The following is a 25340-nucleotide window of genomic DNA, read 5'->3' on the forward strand; positions in this document are numbered from 1 at the left end:
CATAGGTAGACAATCAAAGGGCAAAGAAATGAATCTTACAAAGCCAAAAATCCTTAAATAATTCACAGTTTGTTGCAACGCTTTTTGTTTTGCCGTTTCCCTTGCCGAGCCTTAGCCAAGAACAGCTAGGCAGAACTGTGACGAAAGAAAAATGAAAAGGTTAAATGCGTCATCACTTGAACCGGCCAAGGAATTGCCATGACAAGCTGTCTGAGCTGTCCGGCCAAGCACAAGAAACAGATATGCAGGAAGCGCCTTCAAGGCTGTTCGCCAAGACACCACAAACGAAAGAAACTCCCGGACGGCCAGGAGTTGGTACCGCTGCTGCAAGACCAGCTTAAGATCAGAGATTCCCCTACACCGATTGCTCGTTGTGTACCCCGTTTGGCAACGCGCCGTCAACGGGCTTCTCGGCGTGTCCATTCACAGCAACTGGGCCGTTAGTCTTGGCCAAGCCGTCGAGCTGAAGAGCACCCGAGGGAGCAAAGTCGGGCACATCTGCTGACAGCTGACTGGCACCGACATGGCCATTGACATGGCCGTTTGCGAGACCGTTGACTCCTTGGCCGATGAGAGCATCATCGGGGAGCTGCTGGAACGGAGCCTCGGGGTGGGCTGCATACGCAGGGGGGGATGCCATGCCATACGGAACGGGCACTCCGTTAAACTGTGGTGGCATTTGCGATGGTCGATTCTTGAATGTGAGGTGGGCTGGTCCGTGGTTTCGAGCAAACTCGTCCCGGTCCTCAAGGGGCAACACGAAGCTTTCCCATGCCTGGCTTCGTCGCACGCGTTCAATGTCATCCTCACCAACAGCAAGGTCGAGTTCAGTGGACATCTCGCAAACCGCACGAACCATGGCGATATCAGCAGAGAGCTCTCGCACACGCTTGAAAGAGGCAATGAAGTGCAAAGGCACAAAACCTTGCGAGTCCATTCGTGCGCGGAGATAGACGTCCTTGCACAAGTTTTCGATGGAGAAGTAGTACTCAACCTGGCTCTTCAGGACTGGCACCAGCATGTTGTCCCAGTAGGGCTGAGGCTGGAAGGGCATTGCCGTCATCGGCGTAATTGGATACTCATACGGCCCAAACTGAGTTTGAACCTGAGGAATGCGTGTTGATCCATTGGGCAGAGACATCCGATGGAAGTTTCCACCGTTGTTGCGGCCGCCTCTGCCACCCCTTTGAGATGGCATGAACATCTGACCGTGGCCACCTTGCCTGGGTGGTGGGCTGTAGGGGCCCTGGGCTCGTCCACCCATAGCGCCCGAAGCAGAGAAGCTGGATGCGGTGTGTTGATGCTGGTGCTGAGCGTTGACGGGATGGTGTCCGCCACGTCCGCGGTATCCACCTCGTGGTCTATCATTGCGGTTCTCCGTTCGTTCACGAACAGCATGGCCCTGCTCCTTAAACACGAGTGTTAGCACATCATTCCGGAAAAATGGCGGTGAGGTTGGCATGGGAGTTTCCTCTTCCACCACCCCCTCCTCGATTGCAATCGTGTTGATCAAGATATCACTTACATTTGAGTTTAATGCAGCATCCTTGTTCTTCTCGCCACCAGCGTGGTTTGCAGTTTTCCTCTGTTCACGTGCGTTGGACATGTCTGTAGATGAACGCTTAGTCTGAGGTGCCGGCGCACTGCGGTTCGGGCCGTTGGCACCGTCACGAGGGCGGTCCTTGTTGCTGCTGTTGCTGTTACCGCTGCTGGTGTTCTCGTTGGGCTTGCCTTGGTTGGCGACGGGAGCGGCGGCCTTGTCGCCGGCGTGGGATGGTGTAGTCCTAGAGCCATTTGCATTTCTGGCTCCGCCGCGAGGCTTAGAGTTACGCATCTGAGGGAGTTGCGTTTCAAAGTTAACGCTCGGCACGTAGTCCATGGTAACCCATTTTCCCTTTTGTCTCGGCTTTGACTGGGACCCGTCCTCTGAGGCATCCTTCTCAGGACGATCAGACTTCTCCGCAGGCTTCTTCTTCTCTTCTTGGATAGCCGTCTCCGGAGTGGGCCAAGCTGTGGTATCCGCGACTGAAGGGGGGGCATTGCCAGCGTCTTTGTCTGCTGCTCTTGAGCCACGGCTGGCGTTTCTCTCAGTCCGAGGGGCATCGACTGATTTGCGAGGGGGCTTGACGCCGTTTGGTATGCTATCACGCTGGGCAGCGGCCGGAACGCCGTTCTCAGCCACCTTGGGGGATACGTCAGGCTTTGGTGAGCCATTGGTTGCCTGCTCCGTAGAGCCGGCTGGAGACGGCTTGGCCTTGGCCAAATGAGCTTCCGCTCGCTGCCGCCAGATGTTGACAGATGGAATGGGCGCCTCAAACAGTTCGACTTTGGGAGCCTCTTTTTCAGACTCCTGGTCCTTGTCTGTTACTGATTGCTCGCTGGCTTGCTTTTCTGAAGCCTTGGACTTCTTAGACTTCCGCGGCCTCCTGGAATCTTGTTCGTCGACCGATCGCGTGGTCGTACTCGAAGACCTCGTGCCTTTGTCGCCTCGTCGCCATGGGCGATCTAGTCTGCCAGAGTCATCATCCCGTAGGGGCTCGCGGCGCGTCTCCTGGACATCCTCTGATCGGGCCTCAACCTCGGAACCAGTATTGCTGACAGCATCCTGCTTCTCCGTGTTGGCAGAAGAATCGGCGCTTCGAACGGCATCAGTGGCTTCGGTCGCATTTTCGGCGTCCACGGTAGACTTGGGCGCGGCTGCGGGTGGCTGGGAGTCCTGGACAGCCTGTCCAGGCAAGGCATTTGATGGCACGGTGCCTTGGCCCTTGGCGGCCTGCGCATAAGAAAAGGCTGAAGCGGTCGCCATTTTCGATGGAACCGTAAGAGGGGATGGTGAAAAAGAAGAAAAAGAAATGATGCGGTTGCGAAGTCGATGACTTTGATAAAACACAAAAGGCGTGATAACTCGACCCAAAGGTTTCGAGTCGCACGTCGCTGTGGGAAAAAGTATCAGGTATCTCTGGAAGACGGAAAGTTCCAGAGGATTTTCTTCGGCGTGTGGGAAAACGCTAAAGAGGCACCAGACACAGAGATCCTGCTAGAGGCTGGGGGGCAGTCGACTTGTTTCTCTTTGAATGCCTCTCGGAAGGAGAAGCAAGCGTGTAGAATCCGTAGCTGTAAAGCGGGACGGTCGTCTCTCGAGCCCAGGCGAAGGGATCAAGATCGCGTCGGTAGGTGGCGGAGGGGCCCGAAACTATTAACCGGTCGAAGACACAAGGCGGCCGGTCGGCAAAAGGCGCCTCAAGGCGGTGGCTGTCGCACACTCAGAGCCTCCAGGCGTCGCACGTACACGTACGGGTGGAAGGACAGAGAAGCAGGCCGAGCAACAAGTCAGCCAGGCCAGACAAAGGGAGAGGTGACAACAGGCTGCCGGATTGAGGGTCGAGGTGACCGGGGTGCAGGAGGAACAACTGTTGCGGAGTGGCACGCGGGCAATGCAGGGAAGAAGAAGGAAAAAGAAGAAGAAAAAACCAGCTGCGCTCCTCAACAGGTCGCAGCGCAGCCTGTCAGGAAACGGTCAAACAGATGCCAGCCGGCGCGGCAATTCTTCAGAATTGACTGGTCAAGGTGGTGGTGAAAAATATGAAGAGGGCACAAAGGGCAAACGAAAGAGGCAAGTTGATAATTTTTTTGCGTTGTGTGAATAATAAATTTTTTTTTTGGTTCCCCTCTCTTCCTAGACGATAGGGCGCCCAGACAGGTTTGGCGGGTTTGGCGGGTTTTTTGGGCCCAGGACAGCGTCCTGAAAGCGGAGCGGGCTGGGCGGCTTAAGTTACAGCGGTCCCCAGCGAGCGAATTGGCGCTGGATTACGGAGTGCAGTTGGCCCCTAGCGGGCCTATGGAAGCACGCCCTTACAGCGCTGCTGGTCCCAAACTAGTAGGTAAGTAGGGCGGGTTCCAGGGCCTTGTGCCTGTGAGAACTGGGGGACGGAAAGGGAAAAAAAAATCGGAAGGAAAAAAAAAAAAAAAAAAAAAAAAAAAAGCCCTTGCTTGTGAAGCTGATGCAATGGATTCGATTTGTCTGGCCGAGGGCAACCTGCTGGGGCTTCCGCGGCCCACACCTGGATAATGGAAAACCGTTCGCTGCAGGTGGAGTGATGGAAAATGCGCGAATATGGCTTGTAAGCCGAATGTCGGGTCGAGTCGGTGTCTGGTGTTGAACGAGAGGCGATTGTTGCTCAAGCCAAGTCGGTGGCTTTTTCAAGTACCGGCCAGCCAGGTAAATATACCAACGTCCTACCCGGGCAGATAGGTACTAGGTTAGTAGATATGAGGAAGCAAGTAAGCGTTCGAGGCTCTGTCTGCCGTCTCTTCACGGGCCTTGTTTCGTTTCCATGCCGCCTGCTTCGTTTGCTTTTGTTCGGATACGAACTACAGCAGGCTGGCAGCGAATAGCGAATTGCAGGCTGCGGCGGCGTGAGACATGCGCATCTAGTGCGGAGTCATTCAACCTGTGATTTGTAGATGTACATGCTCGTACTGTACTCCGGACTTGGCGCAAACAAGGTGTGCAAGGTTGTACCTAAGGCAGAGAGCCTGCGCGGCGCCAGCATTTTGGGGCATTTCAGCCCCGGAATGCGTTGTAAGGATGCGATCCGCAGCTATAATTATCAAGCATCCCATTGGCAGCCTGGCTGTGAGGCCTCGTTCTTGCGGCCGTGCATAATCACTGACGTTGCCCTGCTTTCTCATTCCGCTTCGTGATCAGCAGCAGGCTGCGTGCCGGGAGATCGGCCGCGTTGTCGTGACTTGCTGCGTCGCGCCGCCCTTTATCTGTATCCCTTATCCTCTATCATTTATCGCCCTTATCGACAAGCGATACCCGCGTCGCGATAAAGGGCCAGTAGAAAATATAAGCAACTGCGAGTTTTGTGATGAGGGAGCTTCTCTCAGGCATTTACCTGTAAATCTCTCATGTACGAGTGCTCCACGGCTGGGTAGCGGTACTTTGCACGGAGCAAAGGAGGAGAGTTGGCGACATGGCAATGTTGCCTACATGTACTTTGTAGCGAATATTCCGCAGCATGGTACTCCGTACTTGTAAGAGTCATCCTCATCTTTGCCGAGGCCTGTCTCAGTCCAGCCAGCCCTTGCGGGTGCACAGCGACACCAAAGGAAAAAGCGCTTTTGATTCCCGTTTCCGTATTCCGCGCACTTCGTATACCCGATATTAATCAGCCACTTGCTGGGTAGGCATTTGCTGCAAACTGGATACGGAAATGCTGCTCCGGCTGCCATGCCATTGTTTGCTTTTGGACTGCGCAACTCAGAGTAGTGGTACAAGCAGTGGTACCTCCCAGGGCATGTCGGAGGTACGGCATTTCGGAGTACCCTAGAATACCGCGCAAGCGCTTGTCGAGGCATTACCCGGGACAATGCAAAGCTCTGTTGGTTTTGATTAATGCTCACTTGGAAAAGCGCAGTCTTTGTTCCAGATATTGCGCTTTCACACCGGGTGGTCTTTTATAATTCAAAGTAACCGGTACCTACAGACCTACTTACCTTAGTTTACTACCTGTACCTGGCAACCTCCAAATATCATGGTCACCATGAACTTATCGACAGATATTGGTGGTACGGAGCACAAAGACGTCTCAATATAGAAAAGAGCCAATCAAACCCGTCCCTTACACCAACCAATATATGTCAACAACCCCTGGCATGGCAGGTGACCTCTTGCCCGCTCTGCATTTCCCAGTCCATGCTTGTGTTTCCGGCACGTGGATGAGATGTGCCGTCGCCGTCAGTTAATGTCCGGAGAGATTGTGCATTAGCACCGCTCAGCAGTAGGCAGTCGATTATGCATAAGGATGAATGGGGAGCTTCGGTAATAATTGATAGGCATGCTTCTGAGAGACATGTTTTTGAGTGGATTCATTCCTATCGCTACAAGGGACTATAACCCAAACACCAGATATTGCTGAGGCGATTCGAAACTCCAGGCTTCTCACACAATACATACACCCATGATACATTACAAAACAAAAACCCATACTTAGATAGATTCGCGCGTCAAGCACAAGTTCTGGTGGGGGGACTCTGCTTGCTAATACGCTCTGGCCAAGACTCACCCCGACAGCCATGAGGTGGCCTGTCTTGCTCCGTAGGAAGTAGCCAAACGCAATCCCGTGGACCCCATTGGGAAATAACTGACAAGATACCAAAGCAATGCAGCGAGTTGGGCCAGGGCAGCAAAGAGGGTAAGGATAGTGTTTTGAAGCTTGGTCATGTTAGCAGGCTTGGTTTCTGATTACGCGGCTCTCGCACGGGGCCAAGGCATACCTTGATAGAGAACACCAGAGTCAATGCGATGGAGCCAAAGTAGGCAGCGGTAAATGGTAGTCTCGGGGCCGAGAAGAGGTGGTAGACATAGTTCATCGGGCCCATAATGGCGGCAAAGGACGCCAGGAAGAGGGCCGATCCAACTGTCCATCTAAGTGGGGGATTAGCGCTGCGCAGTTACATGGGTAATTGGTCTCGGCAGGTAGAGACGCATGCAGGTAATCGATGCAATACCGTCTACCGAAAATGCCGACTAGGCATATATTGCATGCATGCATATCTGAATAGGTGTGACAGGTGTCAAGGCTGGATTGTTGGGGAAGAAGGGGGCCAGGGCAGCAACGAAAAGGGGGGTGTGAAGAGCTCTGCAAGATGAGGCAGCGACGTCATCGAAGACTTACAGGATCACAAATTTGCGTGGTCTCAGAGAAAGGACAGGGAATAGGGTGAAGCAGATGACGAAACAAGCGGCGGCAGCCAGATTGCAAAAGGCAAATACCAGCATGCGGTCCCATCGACTTACTACACTCCATGTTAGCTACTTGCAGCCACGAGGCGTCGCATCTGCATCACATGCAGCATCCAAGGTGCGAGCTAGAGCTGCGATGCACATGTTTCGTATGCAGGAGGGGGGAGGGGCCGCGATCAAGGTAATGGGACAATGTCCAGGTTGACTCACGCACAAACCAGCCCTCCTCCTCCTCACGCCGACTGGGTGCCGGCAGTGGTGCTCCTGGACCTTCCGATGTGGGAAGGACTGTGTATCCGCGATCCTGGAAAGGGTTCAGATTCTGCAGAGAAGCCAGGAGGCCAGATGACTGCTGAGACGTGGTGATGGGCGCATCCTGTCGCCGACTCCAGCCCAGGGAGTTAATAGAGTCTCGGAAGCTACTGGAAGCCATAGTAAGGTCGAAAATCAAATCGTCAAGCTTGACAGCAGCGGCGGGTGAGCTCCCGATCGACGCGGCAGAGCTTCGAGGTAAAACGGCCAACGGAGCAGAGGAGGGGGGTCCCGTCTCGCAGTCAGCGATTGATAGATGACAGCCCTAAGAGCGTGGTAACTGCTAGCTCCACTGTGGACATGGTCAGTCGGGGGGCATGATCAGATATGTATAGAAGCGCTGGGTGTGGCTTAGAGAAAGGTCGAGGACGAGATGGAGGGATGGGGCAAAAGGAAGCCTACCAGCTTCAACTCTCGCGGGCGTTAAGCGGGCACGAGGCAGCGGCCGCGTCGGGAGAGATGGCGACTGCAAGAAAACGGGCGGCACGGGCTGGTGGGGGGAAGCTCGGAGACGTCGAAGCGATGGACGAGGTCGAAGATGGGGAATCTGGCAACGGGAGCGAGATGTTTGACGAGTGGAGGTTCAGGCCGGATTCTAGGGGTGTGGGATCAGAATCGATACGTCGTTGAAGGGGGCCACATGATTGGCAGCACTGGGCCAGTGCTATTATGGGGTGGTAGCACCGCTGGAGTTCAGTGAGCTTTAGCTCTAAAGAGGACCCCCCAGGTGAGAGTGCCGCTACTAGACTAATGCCGCTCACCTCGGCAAGGATACGACGATAGCGACGATAGCGATAAGCAGCACCAACGTCATTGACAGTCCTCGAGTCCTGGTGCAGTGCAACGGCGACTAGGTCGGTACATGTCGGTATGGCAATGTGTGGGGGAGACATTCCATTCTGTGAGACCAGCACGCTTTGTTTTGTTTTAAGCGGACCGACCGACTTTCCTAACACGACCTGCGTGGTTGGGCGACTGAAAGACGGCCTAGGTGAGTTGGTTGCAAGCGCTGTTGCTCCGTATTCCGTATTCCGTGCTCCGTGTTCCGTGTACACCACACCCATTGTTATCTGTGCCTGACCTGGCCTGACCTGATCTGCCTGGCTAATGGCTACCTATTCAGCTTGACCAACGCGCGTAGCATCGCCACGGTAGGGCGGAGCCTAGAGAATCCAGGAGAAGAGAGCAGAAGTAGGGCGTCCAGAGCCGTCATCGTCATCGTTATCGTGGCTGACCTTTGGAACCGGTGCCTTACATGACCGCGTGGCCAAGGTGGTAGATGGCGCACTGGAAGCTGGGAACGCATGACCATGAGAGACAAGTGCGATGGTTCATAATGCCCGGCGATGGGGAGCCCCCCCAAGGTTTATAGCGAGGTTGCCGTTGATGTCTTAACGGCATCGAGTCACGCTCATCCTGGTTTCCATGTTTCCCCCCCTCCCTCTTCGTCGTAACGTGGGCGTTGTAATTGGATGGGAACTGGCCAACCACTTTTTGCGCGCTCTGGACAAGTCAGAAGACGAGAAAGGCGTCCCAGATTTCTCGTACTGGAGATTCGGTATTTTTAGCTACCGGCAGCAAGTATAAAACGTGAGCTCGGGTACCTTGCTGCCGAGCTGTCGAGGAGAGATTTGGAATGATCCGTATTCTGCATCATCGTGCACCCATCCGCGCTACCCATCAGCTGCTCTGCTCTGCTCTGCTTGCTCTCAGACAAAGTAGCTTGAGTCTACTGCCTCGACGACGGATACTGCATCCAGCTGCAGCCCCATACCTACTCCTACCTATCTACTACATAAGAGAGCCCGCACGGCCCGATTCGTCCGCCTCAGCCAACCGACAAGCAAGACCAACGCCACCGCGCAACATCTCCAACGCACATTTATGTATAAGCACTTGCATATGCACATGCATGAACGAGCACTCGGAGACGACTCAGCGCAGCAACAGATACTAGACACTGCTAGGCTATATCTGGGACACCACCGGTCGCTCCATCGAAAAGCGGCATCTAGAGCGACCCGAAGGAAGGGCTAGATATCGGGACTAAGAGGCGTGATTCACTGCCTGCTTTGTCTGCCCTTTGGATCGTCATCAGCTAGGCTTCTCCATCGGGCATAATCCAGTCCGACGCCTCATCCCCATTCGCCGACGACTTGGTTGCATGCGACCGAGTAAGGCTGCAGGCGACAGAGTTTAAACAGGGACACAGCAAGAAAGGAACTTGCAAACAATAAAACCGCAAAGGGCGCTCCAGCGTCTTGACACCACCTGCGCGGCCTATCAGCTTATCGCGGCCACCACCATCTCCTCCGGGCGACAAGACTTGCTTTCTGCCCATCCACTCAGCCAACACCAATAATACCAGAGCGCTATTGCCGCTACTGCTCTTCCTTCATCCCAGGCAATACTCGATACGACCATCGGCTTCAGCTCGCTGGGTCAGAAGAGATCACTAGAGACAGATCCGAGAAGTCGTGCGTCTTTGGCGTCTAGTCTATTTGCACTAGCAGGGGGATTTGCTAACCGCTGCAAAAGGCAAAAGGCAAAAGCGAAAAGATCTCACTATCCCCCTCCCCCTCCCCACCAGAAAGCGGGAGGATACCACCTCTACGACGGAGTGCAAGAGAACAAAAAAGGTCAGAATTCCAATATTTGAGCGTCTGGTCCCACCGCAGAGCACCGGGCCTTGTTGGTTTCTCTTCTACTTGTTTGCCTGCGTGCTCACCACCTCACCACCTTACAGCGAACATACTCGTACGTTGCGGCCACTCACGTCAAGCGCCTGCTCAACACCACGCCACGCAACATCTCCTGCACAGCATAGAGGACGCATATACGCGCATATGTGCATTATTTAGGTCCTAAACTAGGCGCTCTATCCTGGCAATATTCCGATTATCTGCTGCCAGCAAAACATCTCGCCGACATCTCTCGTTGTTGCCGTCTTCACCCATCACTGCTAGTGCCCGCGCATCTTTCAGCCTCCGGCGGACCGAATCGCTTCTCTCCCGTCTCTCCTTGCTTGAGGTTCCAGCCGCCTCATCTTCAGTACATCTATTTGGGGATTGTGGGCCGTCGCAGCGACCCAGCAACAAGGTCGGTCTCGCCCTTTCGTCATTGTGCAACGCGGCACGCAGGGTTTGGCAGCCCGCTTACCAAACCAGACGCAGCCAAGGCCATCCTACCGCAGCTACGGAACATCGACAGACATATTACATGCATGCTTTATGAACAAATAGGCATAAAGCATTCAAGGATCGCTCAAAAGGCCAAAAGACTACCCCGTCTGTTGCCCGTGTATCGTGTCAAATACATACGATATTCGCACGATAATCCACTCGACACTCTTCTGCCTGCCGCCACGTCTCAACTCCCAGGCAGCTAGCCACCTTCTACTACGGAGTATACACCACTACCTTTGGTGAGTCGAAGCGACTTTGAGCTCGTCTGTGCCTCCATCCCTTCTTGCATCCCTCCCTCTTGAGCCCCCTCCCTCACCTTCTCCCCCGCGCAGGTGGCATTGCATCTAGACTCGCTGCAACGCCCCTCACGAGAGAGCAGGCCAGAAAGAAACAATCACACCAAGCCCTCCACCCGCTGTGAGCAGATCGCCTTGGCCCATTATTCTTCCCCTCACCACCTCCCCCCCAATACATCCTCCCATCCAGACTGCCCTCTCAGAGAATGTGCTTTGGACCCCCGACGAGCTAATATTAAAGCGCGCAGTGCAGGGCTTGTCCACAGAGATTCATCCCATCCCGCGACTCGCATCTTCCGCTCATCAGCTCTCCACATCGTCATCGCATCCCGCGGTTTTCTGACTGACGCTTTCTTACTGCGCATATAGCGGATTCCCAAGCGCCCGTCACCGCCTGCACCCCAGTTACACAACAGCCCGCCATTTCCGCCCCTCCCATCGGCCGGCTGCTTGCACCCTGCCACTATTTATTTTTTTTTTACCCACGTAGCGTTGCCGAAACGACTTCGGCCCTTGGGCTCACAAAAAGCAATCGTCTCCAAACCCCTCCGAAGCTCGCATCTTGACAACCCTCAACCCTCAACCCTCCCCACGCTTTCTCAACACTTGAGCGCCTCTCGCCTCTTTGCTTCTCGATTCTGGAGTTTGCAACAGTCGAGCACCTACTAGCAACGCAGGGTCAACCGTGCCCTTTTTGTGTCAAGTTAGTCTCTCTTCCGTCAGCCCCTCATACACAGTTCGTCTTTCCGGTCCCTCCATTTCTCTCTCCGATCGGTTGCGCCACGTCAGGCCAACAGGCTCCGTCGTTGCCGCCGGCTATTTGATCAGCATTTGTCTTGTCGCGCACGGCTGAGCAATCCTTTATTGCGGCGCACCTCACTGACTCTTTTCTCTCTGTCTTTCGCTGTAGCCGCAAACCGTTTCCCTTTCAGGCATTACTTGCCGATCCTCGAAATTCCGAGGCCGCTCCCGGTCGCCCCGTCCAACAATCACAGAGCGTTGTGAAAAAGCGCCTGCAGCCCCGAACGAGACAAATCAACCCGTTCTCGAATTATCAGTTGCCGACCAACTGTGAGCCTCTTGCATCGATTAAAAATCGACCCTCTTCTGCAATGGCCCAACACGGCTTCACCCAGTTCGGGTCTGGCCCGAATGGTGGCCACATTGACCCCAACGACTTGGCCATGTCGGGCGGATACTCCCCGTCCTTTGCCAACAATAACTTCAACACAAACTCCAACACAAACGGCTTCTCGAGTGGCTCTGCCGTCTTCGGCGATGATGAGCTGCTGGATGGCCTCCCTTCAGATGGACAGTCCGGCCTCCATGGCCAGGGCCAAGACTTTCACGGCATGAACATGGGTTACCAGAACACTTTTCAGTCACACCGCGGTTCTAGTATCCAAATCGACCCATCTCAGATCAACGGCTACTCCAGTACCCCAGATGGTGATCCCATCCAGAGCCCATATGCTTACAACGCACACTACCGCGCTCTCGGCAACCCTCTACAGTCACCATTGTCCTACTCGCAATCTCCCCTGGCTGCCGCCGATATGGCAGACGGAAATGATCCCAACTTCCTGAATGCCAAGGCGAGGGCCCGTATGTCCCAGCAGATGCAGAGGAAAGCCTCCAACACCAGGAGCCCAATGACCCCCAAGACCAACAGCATGCACAGCATCCCTATCGGCCAGGACTCGCCTGGATTTGGCCCTCAGTCTCTCCGAACGGACAAGTCGCCACCTGGCCATTGGCTTAACACGCCCAACGGAAGCATCCCAGCGTCTTTCAATTCTGGCTTTTCATCCCCCATGCAACCAGGCATGGTGCAAATCAACGAGGTCATGATGAAGGGAGGCACCTCTATGCCTGCCAAGCTTGGCGTGGGAAATGCCATGTCTACCCAAGAGATGAAGCGGAAGCGCCGTCGCGAGTCTCACAATCTCGTTGAGCGCCGCCGCCGTGACAACATCAACGAGAGAATCCAGGACCTGAGCAGACTCGTTCCCACGCACAGATTGGAAGATGAGAAGATTCGCAAGCTGATTTCTAATGGTACGCCATTGTCGCCCACCCTTACTGGTGTTTCAAACGCCACCTCTGGGCTAGCTGGGCCTGGTGCCCGGAGAGCTGCAGGCGCTGGTGCTGGAAACATTACAACTGGCCTGCCGATTGAAGACAAAGACAAAGGCCCCAATAAAGGTGATATTCTCAACGGCGCTGTCAGCTGGACGCGGGATCTGATGTGGATGCTGCACCTTAAGCTACAGCAGCAGGAGGAACTGATAAACACCATTGCCGAATTGGGCGGCGCGATACCCTTTGAGCAAACCGATGATGAGCGCCGTATGCAGTCTGAGCTCATGGATGCCATATCCAGAAACGACTCAGGATCGTTCACCTACACACGCACCTCTGGTTCAGGCCTTCGCGTGCCTCACCATACCGACTACCGTGGCGAGCCCACCAACGGCATGAGCGCCAACCTTGACTCTGTTGGCATCACTCCCGAAGGAAGTGGTAATGGTGGACTACCTGGCGATATTGGAGATGCCGCGCAATTCTGGCATGACCCAGATGATGATCCCAATGCCCCCCTCAACTTTAAGGAAGAGGATGAATATGATATGGATCTCACCCAGTAATTCCTCTACTGGTGTTTTCCCATGATAATATTCATGTTGAAGATTTTCATTCCTTGGTCGAGCTTACATCTCTCTGCCTATCCGCACATCTCTTTATCCTTGTCCTCCTTCCTTCTATTTTCTGCTGTTCATCAATCTGGGCTTTTTTTTCTTTTACTCTTTTCTATCTGTGTGTTTTCGCATCTTTTGGCGCTCCATCTGCAGATGTTTTGCTAGTGATCTAGCAGTAAGCATCTTGGAGAGGAAATCTGTGTGGCTCTGACATACCAAGAGGATCATGTCCGAGTGCCCGTACTGGCGGCGTTTAGGTGTCAGCTATTACATCGGCAGGGGCTCGTCTTTTTGAGTGATAGGGTGCATGCTACAGGCAACGGCATTTGGCATGGCTTTTAAATAGGATGGATTATGTTTTCATTTCGTCTTTTTTCTTCTCTGCTCTTCTGCTTATTTCATATACTACTGCATTACAGCACAAAGAGACTGTGCGTCTCTCTTGCGTGCTTCCCCCGTTTCTCTCTCTCTCACACACACAAACTCTCCATGCCTTTCTCTGGCTTGGTCTCTTTCCCCCTTGTTTTCCTTTTACAGCTGTCAAGCGCTCTATTGGTACTACAACCCGTTATGAGATATGCATTTGTTGGTTTGCTTAGGCAGGGACAATACAGAGGGCTCTCATAGTGTGGGATGCCCTACGACCGGTATGGTTTTTCTTTTTCTTTTTCTTTGTTTTTCCTTTATTAGGTATCAGTCCTGGCAGGCGCGGCTTTGGCCTCTCTGTGGGATAATGGGATTTCGTTATCACTGCTGATACACAGCTATTTTCTTTGCTCTTGTTATTTTTCGATTTTTGTGTTGGGCTCTCTGGAGGATTACACTTTATATCCGTGTACTTAATTTTAACCTATCAACATCTCTTATATCCTCCGGTTCCTTTACTTTTTATACTACTTCAGATACCACTTATGACCAATAAACGGCTGAGATGCGTCTTTGCTATTAACGTAGTGACTTGAACGCTTGTGATGTATAATTAGTACTAGTTGCTACGGTAGTATGATCTTGAGTGATAAAGTGTATTGGTCATTCCTTTCTCTATTCACCAGTGTCTTGTGCATAGTAGATACTCCCTCATGGCCGTTAACAAAGCCCAAGCCTCTTTGCGCTTCATATCCTCCTGCAGAGCAATCCTCTCAAGGGCACATCGCCCATCAAAGTACTTACACATGTTCTGCCACGCCGACCGCAGCTTCTCGTCCTTGAACCGCCGCGCAATGGCGGAGAGGTAGCGAGACTCCTTGCCCGCGGCCTTTTTCGGATCGAGGATGATGTGCGGCGTGAGGCCGACGAGGTGCGGCGCATCGTTGAGGGACGGGTTTGGCGTTGCGACAGGGACAACCTTGCGGGCGTGGGCGGTGGCCTTGTCGGCGGCTTCGCGGTGGGCCTTCATTGCGATGCGCTCGAGACGGGCCATTTCGGCCGAGTGCTCGGCCGCGGAGAGGGTGGATGGGTTGGGGACATTGGGGGGTGCTTGAGTCTGAGGCTGTGGCTGCTGCGGCTGCTGCGATTGCTGCGGCTGCTGTTGGGCTTGTTGCGGCTGCGGCGGAGGAGTGAGTGAGGAGTTTGTGGACTGCGCGTCGACGTTGCTGTTGCTCTGGGTGGTGTGGATGCTGGTAGCATCGGCCCAGTCGGTGGAGGAGGAGGTGGCGAGGCCGAGTTCTTCCGCCTCGATCTCGTAATCGACCTCGTATAGGATCTCCGGCCATACGACGACATAGCCGAACGTGCAGAGCTGCGTCACCCAGCCGCCGCGCATCAGCCAGGCCAGCATGCGGAGGTACAGCGGCCGGTGAGCCTTGCTGGGCGAGATGTGCTTGTAGGGCCGGGGCAGCACGGAGAGCTCGGCAAGGAAGGTTGACAGCGGCGGGGCCAGAGGGAAGGCTCTCTGCCAGTCCTGGGCATCCTGTGGCAGCCTCTCCAAGTCGCAATTCGGAGAGACGATGTAGACGTCTCGAGGGTGGAGGGGAGGGATGGCCATGGCACGGCGCCAGAAGATGAAGTGCTGGGCATACTTGCGGACCTGATCCAGAGTGAGGAGGTTGCTTTGGCCAACTTGATAGAAGCTTCAAGAGGACGTGGCCGAGTTAGTAAAGAGGGGGGTCAACGACGCAGGAGAAGAGGAAATACTGACGACATTTGTGGTTTTGCGAGGCGCACAAACTCAACCATAGACTGAGTGGTGGGATCACGGTCACTCTGCAGCTCAGAGACAATCTTTTTTTCATCATCCATGAGCAAGAGTGCAAAGTTGCGGTCCAGGAATCCGGGCTCCTCAAGTGCATCTTGGCTCAAGAAAGCGTTGGCTGTTGTGAGCCAGAGGCCACGATGTCTCTCATCGTCTTCTGCGGGAAGATCCGAAACGAAAAAGGGGGCCGGAATCTGGACTGACGGAGTTAGGATGCCGTCCACAGTATCGAGATGCAAAGTTGCAATCCTGTTCTGAGAGATGGCGTTGTATATTTCACACATTGAAGCTGCTAGCGAAGAGTTTTGGATAAGTTCTTTCCACAAGACGCTCATCTTCTTCTCTAAACACCCCGATGTGATTAGCTTTGTCCCTGCCCGCCTCTCTGTCTGAGGCCTTTATCCTTTGAGAGGGAAACTCACGATCTTCACGAGCCCTATCCTTTGCGAGCAAGATACGTTTAGATTCTTTCCAGACAAACTCGCTATGCTGCTGACTATACTGATATGCTTTGTTGACCTTTTTCACGATATTCGAATATAGCGAGTCGATGAGCTCCTTGGTTTCATGCTTCTTGGGGTTGAGAAAGAAGACGAGGTTGAACATGGTCATTGAGCTGCGCTTCTCTTCGTCTGCATCGTCCTTCTTGCCTTCCTTGGTCTTTTCTTTACATGGCTCGGTTTTGATTATAGGCAGGGGGTTGGGCTCGTCTGGTGCAATACCCTCATCAGCGTCCTTGTTGGCCTTTGCCTTGTTGGCCTTTTTTGTCTTTTTCCATTTCCCATTTTCAGGTACGTGGATAGGGTAAGAGACACAGAGGAGCGGGTCAAGAGAAAGCTGGAAGAGCTTCTTATGATAGGACCTCGCCGGGGTCAAGATTCCTGCAAGATCACGGGATGGAAAGCCGGCTACATGCTCCCAGGGAACGACCTGGATTCCCGACTCGGTCATATAATGATCATCACGAACACCCTGGTTCTCGGCGAGATCGGGAGGTGCCTCGGTGCTGCCAGGTTGTAACAGCCGCTCAAACAGGATGTCCTCGACGTCTATGGTGTCCGACTTGTCGAGACCGCTTGAGAGGGCGGGGACATGAGACGGATAGTGGAAGACAAAGGCCGGCCCATCGCGCGACCGGTTGATGACGAGCGCGACAGCGACGAAGTTTTCGTCGTTGACGCAAGACATGGCCGCAGATTCGTGGGACTGAGGCGACGCGCCTTACATGATGCGACAGACCCCCAACCAGCCTAGATCAAGAGTCGGGATGCGTCTGCTCCGAGGAGGCGCCGTGCTGGTTCCGTGTTTGTGCGCCGGATCTCAGGAGACTAATGTCCTCGTCGTGGGCCGTAATTACTAGGTAGGCTGGGATATGCTCTTCCGCAAGAGGCTATGGTTCGTGCAAGGATAAGCAAGATAGAGCTCTGGTTGGATTTGGTGTTGAGGTTGATGAGAAAAGGCGAAGCTAAGCAGTTTGCGGTCAATTGGGGGTAGCAGAGCATGAGCTTGCCCGATTCTAGTGGGATGAAGTTGCGTCTACCTCCAAACACTACATGGTGGCTATACAGTACACGAGTATCTAGTACTAAGCTCCACTGGCTGTCAGCCTGCCCCCAAACGACCCCAAGACTGGTTATCTGTGGTTTTGGGCTCGAGATGTCAGATGTGCATGTGTTTGCTTGTTGAGAATGAGCATTGATTTATTTGCAGGAATTTCAAAGCAGTAGATTACATCACATGATATAATTTATTTTGACACACCCAGAAACAAACAATGAGAACAAACAACGAGTATCCGTACCTGTACCTTCTACAAGGAGGTACAGTTGAATGTACTTGTATGTGTGTCGGACAACAGTTTTGGGGGCGTTTAGCGAGCCATTTCAGCTGATGGCGAATGCGGGGGGCAGCAGTTGGAGAGGCGCCCGAACTCATCTAACGGATGAATCTCCACTGCAAAAGGCCCCTGTCTTCTGGCTCCTTCACATGCTAAAGGACGATACCCTACGCTGCACGATATCATGGGTTTAGCGCATCAGGCACAAGAATGGATTCTTTCTATATGAAGATTCCCAACATTTCTATACCTGGCAGCCTGTACTCAATACTGTACCTCCGGTAGAAAATGAAATTTTCAAAATTCTCCAAAATTTCCCACATGTCCGCGGTGTGGCGATATGGCGTTTGCCCACGCAAGTTGCCATTGTCGCAGTACCCAAACTTGACGTCAGAAACCATGTACCCTTTTGGTACGGAGTACTACTAGTACTATCAGACTCGTGCCTGGTTGATGGCCTTTTCTGCAACTGGGCGGTGAACAGATTCGGCCCCTGCGTGTTAGAAAGGGACTTGGAAAATTAGGAGGTGGCACCAAATAGACTAGCGCAGTCACGTTCCAAAAGCACGTGCAAAGTACCCCTTTAGTAGACTTCAGGTACCAAAGCCGCCAATTGTGTTAGATATGGGCTGCTCAGGATCAGAAACCAACCTAGCAGGTACACTCTCTGGACTTTAAGGCCTGGCACGTTTTACCCAGGATGCGGAGGTGCTAATCTCTTCAAGTCCTAGCACTAGCAGCAGTGCCATTGTCCCAACAAAATTTCGCATCTCGCGTGCCAACTACAGGCTGATGTTACCTTTGACGACAGCGACTTCGACAGATATTGGACCCTGCAGGTTCGTGAGCAGCGCGGAGCGTCATTGCGCAGAGTACCTGGCATCTACACTGCATTGCTGGTATTTCCAAAGTATCAGCGCCATCGCAGAGACCACAACAAGCCCGTCGTCCGCCGTCCGCCGCCCGCCTCCCCCTCCCCTAATTTGGGGTTGTCTCGTGGCTTTTGTTGTAGCCACCATCACATGGAAGCGTTCTACCCTTCCACAAGCGGCCCACCCTATTTGACGCTCCTAGGTCTTTTCTCACACACAAAGTCGACGGCTTGGGAGGGCAACAGGTCGTGTGCGATTCTTCCAGCCTCACCTGTATCCGTGCGCCTCCGTCATTCGCCAGCCCATTGAGAGCACCCGAGTGCCTTGGCATCCCGCACTACGAACGCAATAGCCTGTTGAAGCAAACAAACCTCGACTGTCCTACTCTTGTGCTACGAATCTGTTATCGCAATTACGACAACGCCGCCACCCCCGAGCCTGTCTGTAGTCGATGACAGCAGAGACAAAGCCCCCCCTGATTTGATTATTGAGCCAGTTTTCTTCACAAGCCTTGAACAACGTCGCAAGCCCACGGCCAAACCCCAGTAGAGATACAAAGTCAACAAGAAGGAGAAAGGAGCAATATAGTACAGCCTCGCTGCGCGCGTGACCTACTCACTCTCTCTTCTCAACCCTTTTAAACCTCTCCGGCCCCCCTCACACAACTCTCACCAACTCTCATCAACTCCCACTCTACCCTCTCCTTCGCCATGTCTCCAGCTGCCACCACCAAGGGCTCTGCCCACGGACATGTCCGGTTCCTGCCCATCACCTATGACAGCAGTGATTCACAGGCTTCGGCCCTGAAGCTCATCTCGAGTCTGTTCCCTCAATGGGACAGCGATGACTCCAAGGTTGACTTCATTCGCTTCACCGACGGCATCACCAACACGCTGCTCAAGGCAGTCAACCGGCTGCCGGGTCTGTCCAAGGCTGACATTGACCGAGAGGCCGTGCTGCTCCGTGCTTATGGAAACGGCACCGCGGTTATTATTGACCGAGAGCGCGAGGCCGCAAACCACGAGCTGCTGATGAAGCACGGCCTAGCCCCAGAGCTGCTGGCCCGCTTTGCCAATGGCATGCTGTACCGCTTCGTCCCCGGCACCGTTGCCCAGCCCAAGGATCTCTCCGACCCTGCATTGATCGCGGCTGTTGCTCGATTGCTGGCTCAGTGGCATGCTACGGTGCCGTGCCTGCCTGACTCTGCCATCAAGGGAGAGTCGGCAGAGAATGGCAATTCCGATGGCCACGACAGCCACCGCAAGGCCATGATCGCCAAGGCAGCGGCGGGTAAGCCGATCCCCAACCTGTGGTCGACTATGCAGAAATGGATCCTGGCCCTGCCGACCGACACGGAGCAGCAGCGAGAGAGACAGGCCTTGCTGCAGCGTGAGCTGGAGGAAATGATCGAGAAGCTTAGCCAACGTCCCGGACTTGGACGGAACGGGGTATGTATCCGTCGACCCGCCGCCTTACATTATGCGTTGCAAAAGATCCCTTCATGTGCTAACCAAAGGATGTGTAGTTGGTTTTCGCCCACTGCGACCTGCTCAGCGCCAACATCATCATGCACCGCGAAGTCGGTCAGGAGCTCTCCGTGAGCTTCATCGATTACGAATACGCAACGCCATCGCCGGCTGCGTTTGATATTGCCAACCATTTTGCCGAATGGGCAGGGTATGACTGCGACTACGCAGCCATGCCATCCCGGGCGCAGCGTTATGCTTTTATCCGTGAATACATCGGGGCATATGCCAAGCTCTCAAGCAATGGGATGGACGTTGAAGAGGAGACTGATAAACTCATGCATGAGGTAGACGTCTTCCGTGGGGTTCCTGGCTTCTACTGGGGCATCTGGGCCTTGATTCAGGCAACCATTTCACACATTAACTTTGACTACGCCTCGTACGCCGAGCTGAGGCTCGGTGAATACTGGGCCTACAAGGCTGAGGAGGACGGAAGCCGTGCAGCGGCTGGCAAAGAGATGCCGCTCCGAGAGACCACCTGGTCACGAAACGAATAGAGAGGAGCAAGGCAAAATAGAGAGAAAGACATGAAAGAAGAGGAAAAAGAAAGCAAGGGGGATATACTAGTGGGATGCCACGGTTACAACGCCTTAGAGAGAAGCTGGTCTGCCTGTCACAGTGCGGCAACAGCAACAGCGGCATTGACTAATTGGTATCTTTCAAATGTGGCGGTGACGACGAAGAGAGACTGCAATGAAACAGTCTCTCGTGGGGGGACGGCGCAAAGACGGCGTTGGCGCGGGTTGGCACTTTTTCATTATTCTTTTAATTATCCCGTCCTGCATTTGTCTAGATCTGGATTGGAGGGAATTGGGCTGCATCTTTGGAATTGAAGACAGTCATTGGACTACTGACGGGTTAGAGTATCATGAGGACAGGTAGAATGGGGAATGGCCTGACATGGCAGCAAAGGGAAGCAAAGACGAAACGAAGAGATGGCCATGCTTCCACGCAGGATGGACTTGGTGCTACTGTGCTGCGGTACCGTTCGCCTTGTTTCCCTCTCTCCCTTTGTTTTCTTATCATGATGATTTTCTCATCATCTGTATCGCTCTTAGCATGCGCTTTATTACGAGTTTTAATTTAGACGACGTTCGACGAGGGGCTTGGACTAGAATCCCTCTACTACTGGAGTGAAGTGAAGTGAAGTGATGTAAAGTATAGTAAAATACAGACGCAACCGTGGGTTACCTCCCGAGGTGGTCAATCAAACCAAGTGCCCAATACAGGTAATACGAGTAGCAGCAGGCACGACATTACCTCGGTATCGTTATTGGCAGTCGATGCACGCATACAAGAATAAACACGCCGATGATGTAGGCCCAAGCAGTGGGCGGACTTAAGGACATGACATGACCAGGCGCACGCAATTCGGGAAGCTTTTTGTCCATGTAGCCTGACGTATGAGTATCAGGTCCGTCATGGAGAGGGAAATGATTGGGGGAGGGATCTTTGCCCCCCGCGTCATTTCGCACGCAAGAAAGCGAGAGACCTGAGGAAGAAGGGAGCCCTCGAAGGCGAATGAGAAGGGACAGGGGGCCCTTTTTTTCCATACTGATCGATCTTTGGTTGTGTGGAGAGATTGGCGGCAGTCAGCGGCTGGATACGACGTGCTGCCTTCTGGAGCGAATGGGGGGAAAGGATGGAGAAATGGAGCTGGGTATTAGGTTAGTGTACAGTAATCAAGGATGGGCAAGCAGGTAGGCAAGCAGGTAGGCAAGCAGGTAGTATTCTGTAGATTGAAAAACAAAAAACCACGGAGCAATTTGGGGGTCCTAGTCCCGGTCCTTGTCGGGGGGGGATTCTCGCATCCAAGGCCGTGGACGGGGACGTTTGCCTGGTGCTACCTTGACTGGGCTATCTATCTCTCGTCTTGCATGCAATGTACGAGTACTTGTACTGTAATAGAACACCATGCCCATAGAGTGCTTGTAATTGGCCTTGTATGTAAGATGATGACCTTATAGTATGCATGCTGGCCAAGCTTGTAGATACGAACACCTGGTGCTGCTGCCAAGTACGGCGCTACGACCAAAGCAGGACGACGGGCTCTCTTTTGTATTACACAGCGATTTCTTGACATCACTTACCACCTGGTCAATCCATGGATGCGGCTCCATCGCCCATATGGCAGGCTGGTCGATATGCTTGTAGGCAGTGATACGGAGTGCGTTCCGTGCAGCCAACACCTGAATCCTACAAAGATAATACCTACCTACCTACAGTATATACGATCCATACGATGCGGGCACAAACCGATGGAATACACAGTATGTAATGGCATTAGACAGGCCGGCAGAGATAGACTGATAGCGAGAGTGGCATTGCATGCACGCACATGCTCGTACATGTCCCCATACGTGGTGGCTTGTTTCGAATGGGCGGCAGCCCGAAGCAGAAGCATCCGAACAGCATCATCGACACTTGGGAAGAGCGGAATTATGGGGAACCTTGAGCAGAGCGGGTACAGTTAGTATTAGGCTTGGGGTGGATGGAGAAAAAGAGAGAGTGAGAGAGAGAGAAAGGGAAGGGAAGGGTGTCAAATGGTGTGTGAGTGAGTGAGTGTGTGTGTGTATGTGTGTGTGTGTGTGTGTGCTTTTTGATTTTCATCTCAGCCAACCAGCGACTGGCGAGTGGCTCGAGTGTATGTCTTGTCTGACGCAGCGCTGGCATGGCATGGCAAGCTGCTGTGGCCGTTTAATTCTCTCTCATCTCTCTCCCTCTCTCTCTCACACACACACTCTGTCGCTCTCTTTTTCCCTTGTTTATTCTAATTTGCCAGGCTTTTGGGCTGGAATTTCCTGATTGGGGGTGGAGTAGGCCCGGCACAAGTGTTTTAGCGTGGAGAAGGGTTTTGGCCTGAGCGTTGCGGCTAGCCCAATGGGGAAACGATGGAGAAGGGAGGTAGGGGCCTGGGTGTGGCGAAAAAGGAACGGGACGAGTCGGCGTTGTCTTGGGGGACGCGCAAGTACCGGTACAAGGCGTGTGCGCTGTGTGCGCGCGAGTGGAGGAGTGTGTGTACGTGTACGTGGACGGGGCTTGTCTGGGTTGGAAATGGAAATGTGCCGCGGGCTAAACGGCGCTACAACGACGTGATGTTCGAGAATGGCGGAGGAGGCGGCTCCTTGTTTTGGTTGACGGGGGTTGCCGGCCGGTGTAAGAGTACCTGGACACGGGGTACCTGGGCCGTGTCGAAGCCCGCGACGAGGTACAAGCGCGAGCGGTACAGCACAGATACAGGACTGGACTGCGAGCAAAGAGGCGGTAACCTGGGGCGGTTGGGAGTTTGTTTAGCGAAGACTTGAGACAATTGCCTTGCCATTGAGCGGCAGAGATGCTCGTTGGTCGTCGCAATGCCGACCGACGGGACTCCATTCTCGTACGCACATGTACCGAAACCGCCCCGTTTCGACCTGCACGGACAGAGTGGAAGTGGTCTGTCTTGTTTGGGGGTACGTGCGTGCGTGCGTGCGTACGGCGAGTGAGTGAGTGAGTCGAGTGAGTACGTGAGTACGCGAGTGAATACTGGCTGGCTGACTGGCCCAGATTGGACGGGGATGGGTGGCTACTTACTGTACGGAGTACTGTACACTGTATCGTAAATAAGCACAAGCACAAGCAGCAGCGGGACTGGATGAATGGATCATCAAAAGTGAGCAGGGCGTGCATGGAGGTTGTCAGTCAGTAGCGCTGGCGCTGGGTGACAGGTGAGGCGAGGCGGTGATTAAAACAAGCCCTGGGCAGAAGCACAGCACGCACCACACTTAGAACGTACTAGTACGCGTACCACCAGGCAGGGGTGTGTGGAGGATGGAAAGCAAAATGCAGATGTACGAGACAGAGCGCGAGCGGGAAGCCTGAGATATCGCCGGTTGAAGTTGGACCAGGTGCCACTGCTGGCACTAGCAGCACCAGGCCTTGCCTACTCGGTAGTACTGCGAGGATGCTAACCTCTCGAGAGCCATGTCTAGAATGCAGTCCAATTTTGTCTGTGGTGATAGAGTTTAGCGACAGTTGAATCAGTCAATGCAAATGCGGTGGAGTGCTGCATTGGTACTGGGCCCCAAGGGCTAAGAACTGACTGACAGCCCATCTTACCATGTACAAGTACTCTGACAAGACAAGACCACACGTGTGTGCGCACAAAAGACGCAGCCATCCTTCAACTTGGCTGTCTCTGGCCTCGCCTCCCACTCACCTCCCACCCGCTGCCGCATGAGATGGGTTGATGATGCTACCTTCCATGCCGGGTTCTCGACTACCGCCAGACAGGGCGGCTCATTCGCCATTGCGGCATCGAGATGGGGGGAGCAGTACAGCATCGTACGGTTTGTACGGAGTACAGTATGGGCCGATTGATAAGTACTTGTAGTAGGTAGCAGAGCCGGGACTGAACTTGAACTGGTGACTTTCTTCCGTTCAGGTTTCGTTTTTGGTTTGGGTGGCTGTCGGGAGCTTGTGCACCGGCCACCTCTTTTTTTCTCCCTTCTCCCTTGCCTTGGGGATGCTTGGCCTTGCTCGACTTATTTGACTGTCCTTTTTTAGTCTTGTCGGATGTATTCCGAGACGGCTCGTGCGTGTGTGTGCGTGTGCTTTTTCCTTCCCTTGCCTTGCCTGTCACCCTTCTGTGCCAAGGTACTCGGGGCCATTTACCGTATAGGCACGTTGTTCAAGTACTGCCGCTTACATGTCGATTCTTTCCTCAAGACACATCCCCCGAGCGTTCTAGTACTACATTACCTGACTTGGTCCTACCTGGCATAGAGGACAGCTGATACCAGGTACTGTACAGTAGCACCGACTCGGGCCCAGTTCTTACCAGACAGCAGGTACCTTGGCTAGTACCAACGGGGGACATTTCCCGTGTCTTCTGGAAGAGATGCCATCGCAGGGTCTTGCCGGCACCTGCTTTGCAACAGTGGCGCCAAGAGCACGAGTATAGCAGTAGTATAGTAGTACCACCTGTTCTAACCTTGTCAGAGCAGACGCTACTGGAACCCACAAGCTGCTCCATCGCCCTGCCTTTGTCTGCCTGCCTGCCTGGCTGTTCTCGTACTTGTACCTATTACGAGTACAACTGGACGCTCGCGGAGTACCGCACACGTACCGTACAGCCAGTCCTGTACTGTGCTCGCCGCACACACACACACCGGTGCTGACTGGCTGGTACAGTGCGGAGACAGGCCACATGGCACCCTTCCGAGGTCTCAGACACGGTGCAACGCCGGCCGCTCTGGGGCCAAACACAGTGCGCCGCCGTCCAACCCTGGCCTGGGCCCTTCAACGACTCAACAGCAACGCTCACCCGCACCCGCATCCACCCTCACTCCCACACCCCGCGTGAGACATGCCGTCCAGGCCGTCCAGCTCGAATAATACCTGGATTATGGAGCCCTCTCGGTCTGCAGAAGTGGGTGTGCGTCCAAGTACCGACTACCTATCTCGCCTGTCCAGGTGCTGCCCGTGCGCCCTCGCTGCTGTAACTGTGTCTGTACCGGTACGCGCTGCCAGCCTGCCCTGAGGCCCGTGGCCGCTGTACGCGCCATGTCTGCAATACCGGGCGGCGCCTAATCGGATGCCATGCCTGCAAGGCTGTGCCCCACGCGCCTTGTAGCGGGTACCTGTGCTACCACGACAAGAGAAGCGAAAAGAAGCAGAGAAAAAAACCGTT

The 25340-nt window shown here is 53.9% G+C and overlaps 6 protein-coding genes across 6 annotated transcripts; 2 read left to right on the plus strand and 4 right to left on the minus strand.

Moving 5' to 3' along the window:
• Window positions 1–361: 361 nt before the first annotated feature.
• On the minus strand, window positions 362–2806 carry TRIVIDRAFT_113935 (uncharacterized protein; the record flags this gene model as incomplete). Its single annotated transcript, XM_014095167.1, has 2 exons — window positions 362–1408; window positions 1526–2806. Coding segments are annotated over 2 exons (2328 nt in total), but the record flags the coding sequence as incomplete, so codon positions are not given.
• Window positions 2807–6067: 3261 nt separating this feature from the next.
• On the minus strand, window positions 6068–7184 carry TRIVIDRAFT_41450 (uncharacterized protein; the record flags this gene model as incomplete). Its single annotated transcript, XM_014095168.1, has 4 exons — window positions 6068–6220; window positions 6283–6433; window positions 6684–6804; window positions 6962–7184. 4 exons carry the CDS (start codon window positions 7182–7184, stop codon window positions 6068–6070), a joined length of 648 nt encoding a protein of 215 aa, XP_013950643.1.
• Window positions 7185–11656: 4472 nt separating this feature from the next.
• Window positions 11657–14190, plus strand: TRIVIDRAFT_173998 (uncharacterized protein; the record flags this gene model as incomplete). The annotated part of the gene is made up of 1 exon (XM_014095169.1): window positions 11657–14190. One exon carries the CDS (start codon window positions 11657–11659, stop codon window positions 13190–13192), a length of 1536 nt encoding a protein of 511 aa, XP_013950644.1.
• A 131-nt stretch (window positions 14191–14321) lies between these two features.
• On the minus strand, window positions 14322–16625 carry TRIVIDRAFT_113522 (uncharacterized protein; the record flags this gene model as incomplete). Its single annotated transcript, XM_014095170.1, has 4 exons — window positions 14322–14747; window positions 14832–15312; window positions 15381–15777; window positions 15857–16625. Coding segments are annotated over 4 exons (2073 nt in total), but the record flags the coding sequence as incomplete, so codon positions are not given.
• Window positions 16626–18853: 2228 nt separating this feature from the next.
• On the plus strand, window positions 18854–20166 carry TRIVIDRAFT_40343 (uncharacterized protein; the record flags this gene model as incomplete). Its single annotated transcript, XM_014095171.1, has 2 exons — window positions 18854–19591; window positions 19669–20166. The coding sequence occupies 2 exons, from the start codon at window positions 18854–18856 to the stop codon at window positions 20164–20166; spliced, it is 1236 nt and encodes a 411-aa protein (XP_013950646.1).
• A 2585-nt stretch (window positions 20167–22751) lies between these two features.
• Window positions 22752–23958, minus strand: TRIVIDRAFT_65788 (uncharacterized protein; the record flags this gene model as incomplete). The annotated part of the gene is made up of 4 exons (XM_014095172.1): window positions 22752–23082; window positions 23243–23260; window positions 23445–23658; window positions 23868–23958. 4 exons carry the CDS (start codon window positions 23956–23958, stop codon window positions 22752–22754), a joined length of 654 nt encoding a protein of 217 aa, XP_013950647.1.
• Between the last annotated feature and the right edge of the window lie 1382 nt (window positions 23959–25340).

This window comes from Trichoderma virens, assembly GCF_000170995.1.
Source record: "Trichoderma virens Gv29-8 chromosome Unknown TRIVIscaffold_90, whole genome shotgun sequence".
Taxonomy (NCBI): Eukaryota; Fungi; Ascomycota; class Sordariomycetes; order Hypocreales; family Hypocreaceae; genus Trichoderma; species Trichoderma virens.